Raw genomic sequence first — 16,548 nt, 5'->3', positions numbered from 1 at the left:
TCCCCTTTGGCCCAACTCAAATAGAACCAGAGGGAAGACAGGCCGTTGACACAGTCCATAGCAGCCAGCCCCAGGGGACCGAGAGCAGGAGGAGAAGCGTGGACAGGGCACCAGGAGGGGCCAACACAAGCTCCCTGGCATATCATCACACACTCAGAGATGCTTGTGTGAAAGGCCACTAATGTGCTGATTCACACAAGGAACGTCCATGCAGTCAGCCAAGCCATCCTCTTCCCTTATCAAAGTCCCCAGGAAAACAAGGACTCTTTAGAAGGTTGGGAGCTGCTCTGGACTTCCAGAACGGGTAATGGACAGCCTTGGAACATGTGCAAAGCCCACCAAACTCTCAGGTCCATGGTGGAGTAAAACCACTTCCCCAGTCCCAGAGGGCTCATGTCTGCCGGGTGGGTGCATGCTGTCTTTCCCACAGCGAGTGTTGGGTAAACTGAGACACCCCCACCAGACCCCAGCCTTCAGTGACCACAGTGCCCTCCATTGGCAGGCCCAGCACCGCCAACTTGGGCTCAGCTCCCTTTGGTTCCCAGGTGAATCAGAGTCCGAGGATGCTCTAGCCACTTCCTTTGGACTTGGGTTTTCCAGGACCTCCCCAACAAGACCCTTTTATTACTGAGCATCTTCCCTGGACTAAGGACAATGATTGCTGGAATCAGGCAGTGGACACTCCCATGAAAATGTTTGTAATTAAATGGACTGGTCCAATGACAATTCACTATAGCTCATTTAGACCACCATTGCAGTTGGTTGGTCGGCCAGTTGGCCCAGTGGAGAAAGCAGGTGTGAGCACAGCAGGTTCTCAGGTAACATTGTTTTGTTATAATGTTGATGAGATGCCTGTAGAACTTAACTCTTGGGGAGGACAGGTGGCTTTGTTGGTTAGAGCGCAAGCTCTGGGCAATGGGGCGGCCAGTTCGATTCCCACATGGGCCAGCGAGCTGCGCCCTCCGCAACTAGAATGAAGACAATGAGCTGCCGCTGAGCTACCGGATGGCTCAGTTGGTTGGAGCGCGTCCTTTCAACCACAAGGTTGCCGGTTCAACTCCCGCAAGGGATGGTGGGCTGTGCCGTCTGCAACTAACAACGGCGACTGGACCTGGAGGTGGACTGAGCCCTCCAAACTAAGACTGAAAGGACAACACTTGACTTGGAAAAGTCCTGGAAGTTCACACTGTTCCCCAATAAAGTCCTGTTCCCCTTCCCCAATAAAATCTTAAAAAAAAAAAAAAAAAAACCCAAAAAACTTAACTCTTGTTTGTATGAATTAGCCTGTGGTAAAATTGGTTTGTTAGACGTCATTTTGCCTAAAGTTGCAGAACCTATTGATGATGTGAGGTGAGGACCTACCTTATTGACCTGGAATCTGTCGGTGACTTAACGGGGGAGGGGTGTGCACAGGTAAGGTAAGGACGCCACTGCTCCAGGGCCGGGTCACTCGTCGTTGGTCCCCAGTGCCCAGCCTGGAGTGTGGCTGTCGTTGCTTCTCCTGAGCGCCCAGCACCAGGCATACAGCAGCGCAGCCAGGCGTGAAGCTGCTTCTGAAGAATGCCATGCACGCCACGAGACCTTCGCGGAGGAAGTAATCAGTCCCTTGTGTGGAATGAACAAGGCAGGAGCCCACGTGACGTCCTCAAAACTAACGGACAATCCAATGGTTTCTTCAGGGCCAAGACCTGGGGTTATTTTGGTCACAGTCACATTTAAGAATGTGATTCTTACCAAAATGGCAAACAGAACTACAAGTATCTACCCTTTTGCATTAAACTGAGAGGTGAACTAAAGTGTAATTTTTGAAATTAATCTACTGGAAACATGGAAACAATTAGCAGAAAACAACCCAAGAGACCATCTGGGCAGAAGCGAGAAAGACGGGATTGTGCAGAGCCCTGCCCAGGAGGGGCGGACGACAGCACGTGACCCCGAGCCTGGCACCCAGCAGAAACGGAGCAAATGTTCACTGCATTGAATTGAGCCTGTGGGTTCCTCAGCTGTGGGGGCTGGATCTGGACGAGGTTTCCTTTGGCGGCATCGTGACCTTGGGCCAGTCCCGAGCTGAGCCTCACTTTTCTCATCTGTGCAGTGGGGACATTACCTGACTTGAGAATTAGATGATGTCACATGCTGGGGATGCTCCAGTAAACAGCAAAGGTTGCCTATCTGTACACTGGGAGGCCACACAACAAGCCGACTTCAGGCTCCCACTGTTTTTGGGGCAAAGGGAGCTTTTGTTCCCATGACTTCATCCACAAAGGTCCTTCCTCTGGAGGAAGAGAGGAGAGTGGGAACAGCTTGACTGCATCAGGCCTCTGGGAACCCAGGGCTGACATGACGGACCAAGAATGAGGATTAGATTTCAGCCAGCCGTGAAGGCACGTGGGGGAGGCCACTCATGCTCCGCCTGAGCCTCCTCTGCGGTCCTTTACTCAGTACCTCCACCCTGGGATCCGTTAACCGCCCCCTCCATGCTGCCCCCATGGGCTGCTGCTGGGGGAGGGGCATCCAATGCCATCTGGTGGTTGGCCTGTGTGAGTCTTTGCTAGGCCCCGCCCTCCTTTGATGGATGTGGTTTTTGAAATGTGACCCTAGAAACACTCAGGGAGCCCCACCTGAAGGCCCCCACCCTCTGCGCTCTCCTGTCCTGGGCCAGGCTGTGTCATCACCTCGGGACAGTGTTCTAGGAGCTTCACCAGCACCAGAACCGATTTGATTTGGGCCCTCTGCAGGGCCTATGACATCACTGGGATTGTTCACTGTTTGGGAAAATAATTGTTTTCACATGGCAACGGCTCCTGACCTCAACGCTGGCCTCACGCGAGCCAGGCTCCCCACTGTGAGGTGGAAATGGTGTCACATGAACATCTTGAGGATCACATGGGCCCAAAATTGGGTTTCTCTGTCCCCACACATTCCTGGTGTTGCTGAAGGTGGCAGAGCCTGAGCCTCACCTCCTGGGTGCAGGGGGGCGCTCATGGCACCTGGCCCTGAGAGCAGCGTGCCTCATGCCCCTGTGGACAGAATCCGGGCTCTGCGCAGGGGGTGAGCACCACGGCTCCTTCCTCCTGGCGTTGGCCGAGCTTTATGAGCAAGATCCAGACAAGGGCGCAGGGCCACCAGCTGTTATCATGCCTACTTTACAGACCAGCAAACCGCGTTTCAGAGGGGTAAGTGCAGAAAGGGCACAGATGTGCCTCTTCCAAAACCACAAATGACCTTTGCTCCAGATGGCTGTGCAAGAACGAAATTTGCTGAGCAAACCCACTGCTGGGTCCATCCTGGACTCCGACCATGTGGCCCAAGCCTCTGCCTTCGTAGGTCTAAGGGCACCGCTCTGTGGCGTGGTGCTGGTAGCCCAGCCCAGGGACCCACACTGCTCAGGCAGCCTGGGAGGCAAGCAGGCCTCACGCAGCGCCCACCGTGAACTCAGCTCACCCGAGAGCAGGCCCCAAGAGCTCCTGTGCATTAATCCTTGCTCTCTGCAGGGAAACTGAGACTCCAAGGTGCTCCAGGACAGGCCGGCCACCAAGCAGAGACCCTTTCCTCCCACTGTGTTGGCTGCGCCCATGGCATTCCCTCCTCGCCCCCTAGAGGAAGAAAGCTCTGTGGACAAGCCCCTGGGCTCAAGAATGGCCAGGCACACTTGTTTCCCTGGGTTTCCCTCATAGCCGGACCCCACAGGAAACGCCACACCTGGGGTACCTGTTTGCCTTCGGGGAAAAAGCAGGGCCATATTGTCTTCAACAACCTTTGAGCTCATTACGGAGCTCAACTCTCACACCATTTGCAATAGGAAGGACCTAATGGGCCCAACGTGTGGCTGTGAAGATGTGACCCAGCTGTGTCTCTGGACGAGCCAGCCACCTTGCTGAGCCAATCAGTGGGGCCTGTGAGAAGCGGTGGGTGCTGGGTGCAGACCTTCACAGAGCAGCATTGCCTGGGGATGGGAGCCCCCCTCTACCAGCCAATCGAACGCAGGTTTCAGCAATGAGAACACTCTACCCACAGCGCCTTATGGTCCCAGTCTCCCCAGATGGAGGAAAGTAAACAAAAGGTTAATACTTAACACTGAAGCACACGCCCCAGCACATACAAACATGTCACTATGAAGTTTCAACAGCAGGCTTCCTACCAGACTTTCCTCGTGGGACCAGAAATGAGAAACCACCTGAGAAATCCTTCATTCTTCGGGGGGCTTTCCAGCGACACCTTTCACGGATTTGGAGCGAATGTCCTTATTTGTAACAAAGCTGATGAATGTTTGCAGATGAAATAAGTTCATAGATTGTGTTAAGTGCAAATTCCATAAACCGTGTTTCTCAACCATCTTAGAGGGCTACAATTTCTACAGGAGTTTCGATTTTTCATTCTACTGGTAATTTTTTTTAACTGTTAAAAAGATAAAGACAGCACTTCTCTTTTTCAGACATCCTCGTAGAGTAACTATGGGACACACTGACTCCTGGGGACACGCATTCTCAGGATGGGCAGAGTCATTTTCTTCTTGTACCTTATGCCCCCAAGAAAAACCTCTCTACATCCCCCCACTCGTCCTACAGGGAAAGAGGCAGAATCACAAGGAACAATTAACACCTAATACCAGGCTTTTTCTAAACTATGGAGCCCTTCCTGTCTCCCTGTCTGGGGCAGGAAGCCAGCGCTGGAACAGTGTCCGAGGGCAGGAGACCAGGTGAAGCAGGGCTCCTGACTGAGTGTCACCCAGGGGCCCTGCTCAGGGCTGGGGGGCGGCACCTCCTGCTCTCAGTTGGAGGCACCACACTCTGTGAAATAGGGCAGGGTGAGGCCTCTTCTCTTCCCAGAAGAGGTGAGAATCATCCCTTGATGTGGGTGGCAGGCCTGGGAAGCGGCATTCCGCAGCTGTGCCTTCCCCATGCTTGAACAAAAGGCACTGTGTGCCCACTAGGTGCGGGGAGGTCGCAGAGAGCCTGGAGTGCTGACCTGATGTAGTTACCTTGGGGTGGGGCACTGACAGGCAGTAGGCACCTAATAGAACAAAGAGCCCTGGGAGAGGGTGGGGGCTGGCCCTTCTCCTGGAGGGGCCTGGAGTTTAGGCCTGAAGGGTCTGGTCCACCTGTCCCGGTGGGGTGCCCTGCGCTGACCGGTGGGCAGTGGGCAGTCTGCTTCCTGGTGGTGCCTGCTCCCCACACCTGGCTAGGTCACCACAGGGCTCAACTCTCTCAGCCCAGGTCTTGTCCACCCGCACAGCGTCTGCCTCAGGTGTGGAATTGCTTCGGGCACCACCCCTCCAGGTCCCTGTAGGTGCTCCCGAGTGGGGAAGAACGGTGCATCCCTGAACTCAGGGCGCCCCAGCCGTGGGGAGAAAGTAGCCCCGGAAGGGAGGGTCCCCTCCTGGGAAAGGGACTCCAAAGAGGGGCCCTGAGCGTCTTCCCGCTGATGTGCTTAACCTGGATTTCGCAGGACGCTGGGGAGAAAGGATGCCCCGGGGCCGACAGGAGGGAGGTGCCCCGGCTCCCTGCGGAGAAAAGGGAATCGAAAGGGCGATTTCAGGGCAGGGAGAAGGGGCACCCCCGCTCCCCGCAAAACAGAAGTGCTGGACAGCGCGCACGGAGGGACCCTGGGAGCCCGCAGTTGGAGCTGAGACGCGCTCGACGGGAGGGGGCGCTGAGGCCACCTGGAGGAAATGCTCCCTGCACCCCTTTCCCTACCCTGCGCCCCAGTCCACAACTCCTCACTGCAGCGCCCCTGCACTGCCCGCACCTCCGCTGCAGCGCGCGGCCGAGCCGGGAGGGGGCGCCGGGCGGTGACGCGCGGCCGGGCGAGGCGGGGGATTCAAGCGCTTTATAAGGCGCGGAGCCGGACAGCAATTCCGAGACGCCGCTCCGGGAGCCGAGAGGCACCCGCCGCCTGCATGGCCCCCACCCGCCGCCCGGCTGGAGCCCACCTGTTGCTCCTCTACGCGGGCCTGCTGGCTGCCGCCGCCGGCCTCGTTCCCCAGGACCCCAGTGCGCCCTCGGGGAGCCGCGTCCGCGAAAAGCCGCCACCCGGAAACGAGCTGCCCGCTGGCTCTGGGGAGAGCCGCGCTGGGCCGGCCACCTGCCCGCCGGTAAGACGCCGCGACGCGCAACCGGCCCACTCGCGCCCCAGCCCCACCGCTGCAGACATTTCCGGACCTCAGTTTCCCCACCCGGAGTCTGCACCTCCCTGAGGTCAAGGACGCACCGAGGGCGGGGGGCTTGCTTCCAGGGCGGTGTAAGCTCGGCGTCGTGGGCAGGGACCTGGCCGACTTTGGTGCCCTCCTTTCTAACGTGGGGATAAAAACACTTAGCTTGCGGGGCGCCCTGGAGACGGGGCGGGGGGGGGGGCGTCTGGACGCCGCCCCTCTGCGCCACCGAGTGCTGTAAAGGCTAGCTAGCCTTGACCTTGGTTTTTGGTTAGTTTTCTTTGGCATTAAAGTAAAATTCTACTAGGCCAGGGAAAATGCTGTGTTTTGAGGAACAGAAGGAGGTTGGAAAATAAATGTAAATAACTTAATTCTCATAAAATTGGGAAGAACGTACTTGTGGTAAACGTGTGAGCAAATTACTGACCCCCACCCCAATCTATTTGGTGCAATTCCCTGTGAAAAACAAAAACTGCCTTTCTGCAGGTCTGGCGGAAGGAAGTGTGTGTGGGGGTGCAGAACCCCCTCCCATGACGTGTGATTTCTGGCTGTGAAGGGGTGACCTTTAGCGCTGCCCGCTGCCCCGCTGCTTCATTCCCAGCTGGTGCAGAGTGGTCAGGTTGGAGAAGGCAGGCATTTGGAGGCTTTGGGAAAAACCCTCAGTGTGGGCGCGGCCTTTCAGATGGGAAGGTGGTTTGGGTTCCTGTGTTATCAAGATGCTTATGGGAAATGCAAAGGGCCGAGCGTCAGTGGGGCCTCAGGCCTGCGCCTCTCTGCTCTCAGCATCACACTTGGAACCACGAAGGCCAAGGAAGCCCCGACGGTGGAGGTGGCCACCAGCCCTTTAGGCTCCCTGGGAGGGGCCTTCCTGAAGTCCTGTCTCTACCACCCAAGCCACTTTCCCTGGATGGAAGGCAACCCCCGCCCAGACAGGCAGCCACACCCCCAAGGGGCGGGGCCACAGATGTCAGGATATGGTTGCCAGGAAGCAAAGGGGGAACTGGGGTGCTTCCAGGCAGGGTTCTGGCTTTAGACCTTCTGTGGGGGCCAAGGTGACACCAGAGGCTCCCCAGCTCTTTTATGAGAACACCTCAAGGCTGGAGACCTCGGTCAGCCAACACAGCCGCTGGACATCCACCCACACCGTCGCAGGACTGTCTCATAGGTCCCCAGACCCCTGTGGCTCCACCTGATTCTGCTTCCCCAAAACCACACTGGTGTTTGAGTCCACCCAGAGGCCAGGGCTCCATCTGGGAGGTCAGCTGGGCATGCCATCCAGCCTTCATGGAAACCTCCTGCCATGTGTTTCCACCGAAGTCAGGCTTTAAAGTGGGCTGGCATGTCCTGGAGGAGCAGCCAGCAAGGTGGCGCCTTGCAGGGCACCCTGCCCAGTGAGACGTGGGGAATCTGGGAGGACTGAGGGCTCTGGGCGCTTTGAGGCTCCTGCCATGCAGAAGCCCCCACCTTCCTGCCACAGCACAGTGGCTCCTGAAGGAAGACCGAGGTCCCTGCAGAGTGGCTGGGGGACCGCAGGGGCTGTCTAATGGAATGGAAGGACCTGGCCAGCTCTAACACCCTGGGACCTTCCGTCAGCCACCAGAGTGGCGCCCGTGACCTCATCTAAGCCCTCTTGGGCCAGTTTCCTTCCCAGCTGGCAGCCTTGCCTGGAACCCAGACCATCTGAGGCCCGCTGCCCAAAGGGCCAAAGGCCTCTTCCTGCCAGATGCCGCCTGGAACCTAGAGTCAGGACGGTCAGAATGCAATGTGCGGGGGGTGGATGGGTGTTTATGGACCAGACACTGTCCTTGTTTGGGCTGTGTCTCAGACATCGCAAGGAAGATGGGCAGTCACACCCTCTGCACAGACCTCGAGTCATGGTCTCACTGCTGGACCACCCAGACCCCCTAACCTCCCTGGACTATGAAGGCTGAAATTGGGCTCCCTGGAACTCTGGAGCATTAAGGAGGGGGTGCTGCTGTAGCTGGAGACGCCGGTAATCAGTCACCTCTTCCTGGGCACCTGTGGGTGTCGGTGGTCCAATCCTCCCAGTAACTCTCCCGGGAAGGTGTGTGCACTGCAGCTCCTATGGAGGAAGCAAGAAGAGGCCTGGTGGCCCAGTGGTGCCAGGATTGCCACCTGGTACAGAGCTCTGCACCCCATGTTTTTCTGCCCTGTCCTGGGTCCTCTTCTCCCACAAAGTCCAGACTGTGGTGTCACCTGTTCCCTAGGGGTCGTCCTCAGGAGCTGTATAGACTTTGAGGGGCACCACTGTTGACAAGGCCAGTCCTACCTAGTGACCTGAAAAGTGTCCCATCTGCTCAGTGGGCGCTTTGGGGGTGAGGGGTGGGGAGCAGCCTGATGGCAGCTGTGTTCCAGGAGCCGACCACTGGGCCAGCACGCAGCGTCGACCCCCGGGACACCTGGAGGCTCTTCGTCAGGCAGAGTGACAAGGGTGTCAATGGCAAGAGGGGGGGCAGAGGCAAAGCCAAGAAGTTGAAGGTGAGCAGGGGAGCCCCAGCAGCACGTGTGTGTGTGTGTGTGTGAGAGAGAGAGAGAGAGAGGGGCCTCCGCCTGCGGGCCCTCTCCCAGCCCCACCATCACCCCCTACGCCCCTCGCCGGCCCCCACTGGCACGCCCTGAGCATTTGACCCAACCTGGGGTCAGGGAGCACAGAAAGTGCACGCCAGGGGCCCAGGTGACCTTGTTTGGAGGCTGTTCCGACCATTGACCCTGCACCCTTGGCATGCCAGGCAGCCCCATGGACTGCCCCTTTCTCTTCCCTCTGCATCCTGGCATGGGAGGCCTGCATGGGCCTGGGAGGGCAGCTTTCAAAGCACGGATGCTCACTGCCTTCTCAGCGGAGTCGGAAGCCCCTGAGGCTGACCTCTGCTTGGAGGTTGGAGGTCACAGTGGGAGCCCTTCTCACCTGCCCCTTAGGGGCAAGAGCTTGCAGAGCAGGTGCCCACGGTTTGCTTCCTGCCCATTCAGATGTGCTCACTGCCAAGGTTCCCTTTCAGCTCGGCCTGCCAGGGCCTCCGGGCCCCCCTGGTCCTCAGGGCCCCCCGGGCCCCAATATCCCCCCTGATGTACTGCTGAAGGAGTTCCAGCTGCTGCTGAAAGGTAAGGGTGCACACCATGTGGGCACATACCCCCCTCTTGGGTGTGAGTGGGCCCGGGGAGGTCCTGGAAAAGTTGAGACGGGCCCCCGCATGTCCGCAGCACCCAAGGAGGCCCCTGTGCTGTGCCAGGCTCAGGGGCCCCCCAGCTGGCCTCGGCCAGGCCGAGGGTCAGGGGCCGGGGGTGGGAGAGTGGTAAGGAGGACACGCCACAGAGCAAGGTGGACTTGGCCACTTGGTGCTCGGTAGGTACTGGGGGGACCAGCACTCACGCCCCACCTGGAAGTCAGGTGAGGCCAGGAGACCTGAACCCCCACCACCAAGTGGGACTATCCGGGAGGGGTCAGGGCTCTTTAAGTTTGCAGAGTGCTCCCCTGATCCCCACAGTGACTCCAGGGAGATTTAAGGCTCACCCCCTTCAACATAGGCCCTGGCTATAGACCCCAGCTTCTTCTCCTTGTCACCTCTGCTTCTCCCTCTGATAGATCTCAGCTGCTGGCACAGAGCCTCATGGGAGGGCACCAAGAGGGTTAGGGAGGACAGTGAACTGGGGCAGCCCACCTTGGCATCTGGGGATGCCCGGTTACCGCCGGGCCCAGGCTGGACAGTGGAGCTGGAGGGCAGAGGGAGCAGCAGAGCTGAGCTGTCGTGCTAGGAGCTGTCCGTGCACTGTGGCCAGATGCTCATGGATGACTTACATTATTCACTAGATTAATTTTGTTATGAAGAGTTAGTGAGAGAGCATTGCCCCCATCAATTCGATGTTGTTCATTGAAGTAAACCAGCTTAAGCGGCTGAAGCAGCTCCATATTTCCAGTATGGCTACAATATTTATTTACACCCAGCTTCTTTCCAAAAATGATCAGGGCTGGCTGAGACCACTGCATTTGCCAATAAAAACGTAAACAGAAAAAACAGCAGCACGAAGGGGGAAATGTGAGTAGGATAGGGAGGTGAGGCACAGAACAAGGGCACTAGGTGTGAGTGCCCTGAGCTTCCTGGGAGCCAAAGCGTAAAAGGAAACAGGAGCATCGATAGAATCGGGAAGCAAATTTTCTGCCCGCCTGCAGCTGGAGAAGGGTGTCTCGAGCCAGGATTTGGAGAATGGGTCCGGGGCACGGAAGGGAGGGCAGGGTGGGTCCGGCACACGGCTACCGCTTGCTTTGTGCCAGGCGCGGTGAGGCAGCGCGAGCGCACGGAGCCCGAGCCCTGCACTCGCAGCCCCGCCACTGTCCTGGACACCACTCGGGAGGACTACGAGGAGGCAGCCTGGGACGCGGGCGTGCTGGCGCTGCTGGCCGCGCCCCTGGCCCCAGCCCCACGGGCTCCGCGCGTGGAGGCCGCCTTCCACTGCCGTCTGCGCCGGGACGCATCGGTGGAGCGACGTGCGCTGCACGAGCTCGGTGTCTACTACCTGGTGAGTCAGGGCCGGGCGGCCGGGGCTGGGAGTGAGGCAGCGCTCAGCGCTCGGGATGACCGTGCATGCGCCCCGCAGCCCGACGCCGAGGGTGCCTTCCGCCGTGGCCCGGGCCTGAACCTGACCAGCGGCCAGTACACGGCGCCAGTCGCTGGCTTCTACGCGCTCGCCGCCACGCTGCACGTGGGTGAGGCCCGGCGCCGGGTTGGGGAAGGTGGGGGGGACGGGGCCTGCCCATACCACCACCCATACCACCCACCGCCAAACCGTGACCACGCCGCCCCCTCCCGCAGCGCTGGCCGAGCAGCCCAGGAGGGGGCCGCCACGCCCCCGGGACCGCCTGCGCCTGCTCATTTGCATCCAGTCCCGGTGCCAGCGCAACGTGTGAGTGGGCGTGAAGGCGGGCGGGGGGGGGGGGGGAGGCAGGAGGGCAGCTGGGGCCGTCACGCTGCTAAACAGGCACCAGACCCAGCTCCTCCCACTGTCGTCCACCCCCCCTCCACCCCCCACCCCCGCCCGCTTGGAAAGACTCTGTCCTTCATCCCCACCGCCACTGTGGCCTGGGTGACCCCGATGCCTCCTTCCTGCTCCCCGGGTCTGCTCCCGGCCCCATCAGCTGACCCTTCTCGGCAGCGAGGGGCGGGGGTGCTGCTAACATACACAGTCCGGCTCGCTGGACATCCCCCCCAACCCCTTCCCAGAGCGTGGGAGCCTGGTCCTCCCAGCCTTTCCTACGCCCCCAGAGGGAACTCTTTCGTCCAGAGGCGCTGTCCCCTCCGCATTCACGCTCCCACCCGTCTCCTGTGAACATTCTTCACGTACCCCTCTACTCCGTGCACCTGGTCTGGGAGTGCACGCCTGCTCCCTCTGTACCCCAGGACAGACCAGGCACACACAGGCGCCCCCAATGGCTGTAGAAGGCATGAGTGAATGACGCTCAAAACTTCTGTGGGGCCGGGCCACCCTGACTCCCCAGTTTAGAACCCAACAGGCTCCTTGAGCAGTGGGGAAACCCGTCTGACTCTGTCCCTCCGGCCCTCCACAGATTGGCCTGAAACAGCTTTTTGTGGCAGCACTGCTGCCCACCCGCACCCCCAGCTGCACCAGCCAGTGCCCCGTTCCCCAGCAGAGCTGCCCCCTGGCTGGGGCCCAGCTTGGCCTCTCCTGGCACACCTTTGACCTTGTGGAGACTGTCCTCACCCCTTTTGGCGACCCAGTTCAGATACCACCTCCACCAAAAGACCTGACCAAGACAGCTGTCCCCAAGGCACTTTGCTGGGCTCCGAGTCTTCTGAGAGCACATTAGGCTTGTGTTTGGTGGGATCGGGGTGGGGGCTCTGGCTGACCCTCTGTCTGCTCTGGCCGCAGCTCCCTGGAGGCTGTCACAGGCCTGGAGAGCAGCAGCGAGCTCTTCACCATCTCGGTAAATGGCATCCTGTATCTGCAGGTACGGGGCAGGCTCGGGCATGGGGGCACCACCTGGGCATGGCGGTGGGTGACCTGGCAGGGAGCTCTGGGGCCAGTGCCGACTCCTGGCCTGGGAGAGGTTTGGGGCAGTGCCACAGCACTCAGGCTAGTCCAGGCAGAGCCCTCCCCCAAAGCTGCTGAGCCCGTAGGGCCGCCAGTCCTCAGCAGCTACTCCCATCCGTCTGCGGCTTTCAGATTTCCTGAGGGTTGGTGCTCCATAGGGACCTGGTGGTGCGAGGGCACAGGGGTCAGCTCCATGGCCCAGGCTGACCTCATGACACCGGGGCCCACCGCCACTGCAGGAAGCAGGGCATGTAGTTATCTCCTGCACAAAACCCGAAGTGACAGTCTCTTTCTGGTACTGTGGGAACTTGGGCAAGTAGTTAAGGAACTGTCAGGGTGGGACTCACTGACAAAGAAAAAACGTAAGAGGGATGTGTGGACAATAGCTCCCATTTAAATAGCACTACGGCAGGCCCCCTTCTAAGCGCTTCACATAAATGACCCATTTAGTTCTCGCAGCGCTTTGAGGTGGGTACTAATATTCCCGTTTATAAATGGGAACTAAGGCACAGAAAGGTTGAGTAACTTGCCCAAGCTCAGACAGCACTCAGGATTGGAGGCCAAGCTGTCTGGCTCGGCAGCTGTGGTTGCTGAAAGGCACTTAGTGGTCTGGTCCTGGGCACCGCAGAGCCTGCTGGGAGAAATGAAATGGCACACATGGTGCACCCAGCATCCCCAGTCTGCAGTTCTGGGCGTTCCCAGAGGAGGGGACCCTGCTGGTGCCTGGACCACACTTGGAGCAGCCAGGCCAGAGCACTGATGGGTCAGGAGCCACCCTGACTCCCCAGTTTAGAACCCAACAGGCTCCTTGAGCAGTGGGGAAACACATCTGACTCTGTCCCTCTGGCCCCGAGCAAAGGCTCGCTCCCACACACGTGAACTGTTGCAGCCGTGGGCACGGGGCGGGGGCGTGGCATTGGGAAGCACTAGAATAGGGGTCGGGCACTGGGTCTGAGGGCAAGGTGTGCCGATACCGGCCGTGGCAGGGCCAAGCGAGCAGGGGGTGTGGCCAGCCGTGCGCAGGCTCACTGCCCTTCCCCACAGACCGGGCAGTACACCTCCGTTTTCCTGGACAACGCCAGCGGCTCCACACTCACAGTGCGCAGCGGCTCCCATTTCAGCGCCGTCCTCCTTGGTGTGTGACTTCAGTGCTGCCCTCCTTTGTGTGGGGCCACAACCCGGCAGAGCGAGCTGGGGTCTGAACCATATCTGGGCTGTGTGGGAGTGGCAGAGGTCACGTGCTGGAGGAAGCCCACTGGAACTGCCCTCGCTGGCCACCACAGCCCAGCACTGAGACGGCCACTGCAGACAGCCGGGGGAGGGCCCATGCAAACCTGCGTGGGTCCCAGAACCAGGACCAACTTCAGGACCCATCTTTACAGGGGAATGGCCATGGTGGGCTGGGGTCCTGGGACGTTTCCAGTCGGGGTCAGTGCGCGCCCAGCACTTGCTTTGTCCCTGGCTGCGGACTGGGAACCCTCCTGGCCTATTAGGCAGCTTGCCTCCAGCCTCGGCTTCTCTGTGGCCCAGCCCCACCATGTCCTTCTTTCTCAGTGTTCTCTCGGGTTGCCTGCGTGCCATGGGGGGCAGGCTGGGCTGCCTGCCTGAGTGCCCCGCGTGAAGGGCCAGCCTGTGCAAGGATGAGCGGCCTGGGGCTGAACGGCGTGCTCAGGCCTGCAGGGGACGTGCACCCCGCAGGTGGATCTGCCTTCTCACCTCCGCGGCCCGTCTGTTCACAGACAAGGTCCCTCTTCCATCACCTTTGAGGCTGATTCACTGCTGGGATCCCCCTGCCAAATGACACAGCTAGAACCCCTTGGCAGACGAAGCAGAGGCTTCCCAGCAGCCCACAGCTCCGGGTGCCCACCCATGGCCTAGCTGGGTCGTCTTCCCCACCTGGGTGGGAATATGGCCCTGGGCTCCAAAGGGTGGAGGAGCCCGTACCGTGGGGAGGCTGGGGACCAAGTCCCCGGTGTTGCTGTAGCAGTGATGGGACCTGGGGTGGGGGACATACCCAGGAGACAGGTGTCAGCCTGCAGCACGTTTCTTCCACGTGCAGGCTGTCCCAGAGAGGTGTTCCTTCCTGTCCCCTACCCCCACTGCCTGTTGAGCAAGTTACCTCAACCCCCATTCCTACACACACTGGGCTGACATTGATACCTGGTGCCACGGGTGTCCCAGGGACCAAGCTGGGTAGAGTCAGACCTTGGAAGGGGGCAATGGCTGCTGTCACCTTAGCCTCCTAGCTGGCTTCAGAATGAGCAGGTGACCAAGGCCTGCCTGTTCCCCAGGAGCCCGAAGCTTCCATTCTCACAGAACATCTCCCTCCCAGCCAGGCCCCCACGCAGTCCACATGAGCCCACCGCTCTGCCCCTTGGCAGGTCTGACGCAATTCTTAGTAGGACTTGCACGCACCCTACCAGGAATGCCAGCTGGCCTGGCCTGCCTCCCCACGCTCGCCGATAAGGGGCGCTGCGGCCACACCCTTTTCTGGATTTCACTTTGTATCCAGTGGACACAGATATTTTAGAAAATTTATCTTTTACCCTCGAAAAAGCCACAGATCTTTCATTTTCTCAACATAAGTGTGATATGCAGCAATTTATTGAAATATTTATTATATAATATTGCCGGGTGAAATATATTTATATATATGACTATGAAGTGATTCAAGTACTTAAGAATTGTGTTGTGTGATTATACAAAGTTACAAAAACAGCATAGACCTGAAGAAATGGAGTCTTCACCATTTAGGCTGGGTCCAAGGACTTCGGGGGGGGGGGAGGCGGGGGGAGGCTTTCCAGGGAAGCCACAGTGCCCAGCCTCCCAGCTCTGGGACAGTGGCACTCTGGGAATTTGGGATGTGTGAGTCACAGATTAACACCTAGTTTGCTACAGGAAGATGTTTACTGAATAAATTGTTCTACTTCCGACTCTGAGGTTCTTTTGTTCAATAACGCCACATGTCGTCAGTCCTCAGCAGAAATGGAACCTGGCTCTTGAGGGTGGGGAAGGGTGTGCTCCAGACTCCCCCGAGGTCCTGGCAGGCAGCAGGGACAGCAATTCCACCAAGTGAACTGACGGGCAGATAAGGCCGAGTGTGTGCTGGGCGGGGGCCAGTGAGCATTACAACAGCTTCGAAGGCAAGTCTGGAAAATCTTACATCATCCTGAGGCGAGCACTTCCACACAGAGACCTGCGAGATGCTTTACTAGCAGCTCCTTACAGCAACACCGACTTGTGCTATAGAAATACGGGCTCGAGAAGCAGTCTCACGTTCTCCCTCGTGGGCTGAGCACACGCCTGCCTCCTTTCAGCACCTTTAACGCGGGGTTCCCTTTGGGGTGTCAGTGGGCAGGCCAACCTCAGCCCAGCAGAGCCAGCGGAACATTTCTGAACGGGAGGTGGGCTCCCAGGCCACACAAACAGCAGCCTGACTGCCCACACCGGGACAGTGCACGTTCTACACCCGGGGGCCTGGGGGGAGCCACCCAGCTGCACTCAAGAGCCCTTCGTCCAGACTGCATGTTACCAACGGAGCCAGAAACAACTCTGTGCTGCTTCCGAGGGCCTGTCAGGGCACCTGTTCCACAGGACATGACCTCGTGGTCCGTCTACTCTCCTGGCTAAGCCCAGATGAGCTACAAAACGTTTTGTGAGCTTTTTATACGGAAAGCAGAGAGAAGCCAGAGGGCTCCCGCAGCCTGTGGTCAGGACCTGGCCTGTCTGAGCCCGTCGTCACCTCAATTTCCTCACTATAAAGGGCCATCATGAGGGTGATGGAACACAAGTGCCCCAAAACTACAAGGTGTGATCAAAAACTACAGTGAATGTTTCAATGAAAAAAAATGTATTACCGTACAAGACACGTTTCCATGAACCCCCCTCAGAACACTGCCCCGCGCTTCGAACACACTCATCCCATCGTTCTGGCCACTTTCTGAAGCAGTTCTGGAAGTCCACCTTCCTGAGTGTCTTTAGTTGTGCTGTCGTGGCTGCCTCGATGTCCTGAATCATTTTGACTTTGGGAAGAGCCTGAGGTCGCAAGGTGCCAGATCTGACAAGGAAGGTGAATGAGGACACACTGCAGTGTTTTTATTTGACAGAAACTGCCGTACCAGAAGCGATGTGTGACACGGAGCATGATGGAGGATGAAGTAAAGACGCTCCCGAAAAAGCACCTCCAGAACTGCTTCAGAAAGTGGCCAGAATGATGGGATAAGTGTGTTCGAAGCGTGGGGGAGTATTTTGAGGGGGATTAATGGCAACGTGCCTTTTACTGTAATAAACTTTTTAAATTTAAACATTCACGGTAGTTTCTGATCACGCCCCGT

General features: G+C 58.5%; 1 protein-coding gene across 2 annotated transcripts; it reads left to right on the top strand.

Moving 5' to 3' along the window:
- Window positions 1-5,851: 5,851 nt before the first annotated feature.
- Window positions 5,852-15,155, top strand: ERFE (erythroferrone). 2 transcript variants are annotated; one of them, XM_033111438.1, is made up of 8 exons: window positions 5,852-6,094; window positions 8,528-8,650; window positions 9,169-9,271; window positions 10,440-10,684; window positions 10,763-10,867; window positions 10,978-11,068; window positions 12,053-12,131; window positions 13,259-15,155. In XM_033111438.1, exons 1-7 carry the CDS (start codon window positions 5,900-5,902, stop codon window positions 12,109-12,111), a joined length of 921 nt encoding a protein of 306 aa, XP_032967329.1. In that variant the 5' UTR covers window positions 5,852-5,899; the 3' UTR covers window positions 12,112-12,131; window positions 13,259-15,155. The 2 variants fall into 2 exon arrangements, with proteins under 2 accessions (XP_032967329.1, XP_032967328.1); XM_033111437.1 differs by having other exon boundaries at window positions 10,763-10,871.
- The last annotated feature ends 1,393 nt before the right edge of the window (window positions 15,156-16,548 follow it).

The sequence above is a fragment of the Rhinolophus ferrumequinum genome, chromosome 8, assembly GCF_004115265.2.
Source record: "Rhinolophus ferrumequinum isolate MPI-CBG mRhiFer1 chromosome 8, mRhiFer1_v1.p, whole genome shotgun sequence".
NCBI classification, from domain to species: domain Eukaryota; kingdom Metazoa; phylum Chordata; class Mammalia; order Chiroptera; family Rhinolophidae; genus Rhinolophus; species Rhinolophus ferrumequinum.
This window is presented reverse-complemented; position numbering and strand designations above follow the sequence as displayed.

Excerpts from the sequence above, each read along its gene's own strand:
- ERFE (XM_033111437.1), top strand. The coding sequence starts at position 5,900 with ATGGCCCCCACCCGCCGCCCGGCTGGAGCCCACCTGTTGCTCCTCTAC. Across the intron at positions 6,095-8,527 it reads GGCCGGCCACCTGCCCGCCG|GAGCCGACCACTGGGCCAGC; the intron begins GTAAGACGCCGC and ends GCTGTGTTCCAG. Across the intron at positions 9,272-10,439 it reads GTTCCAGCTGCTGCTGAAAG|GCGCGGTGAGGCAGCGCGAG; the intron begins GTAAGGGTGCAC and ends GCTTTGTGCCAG.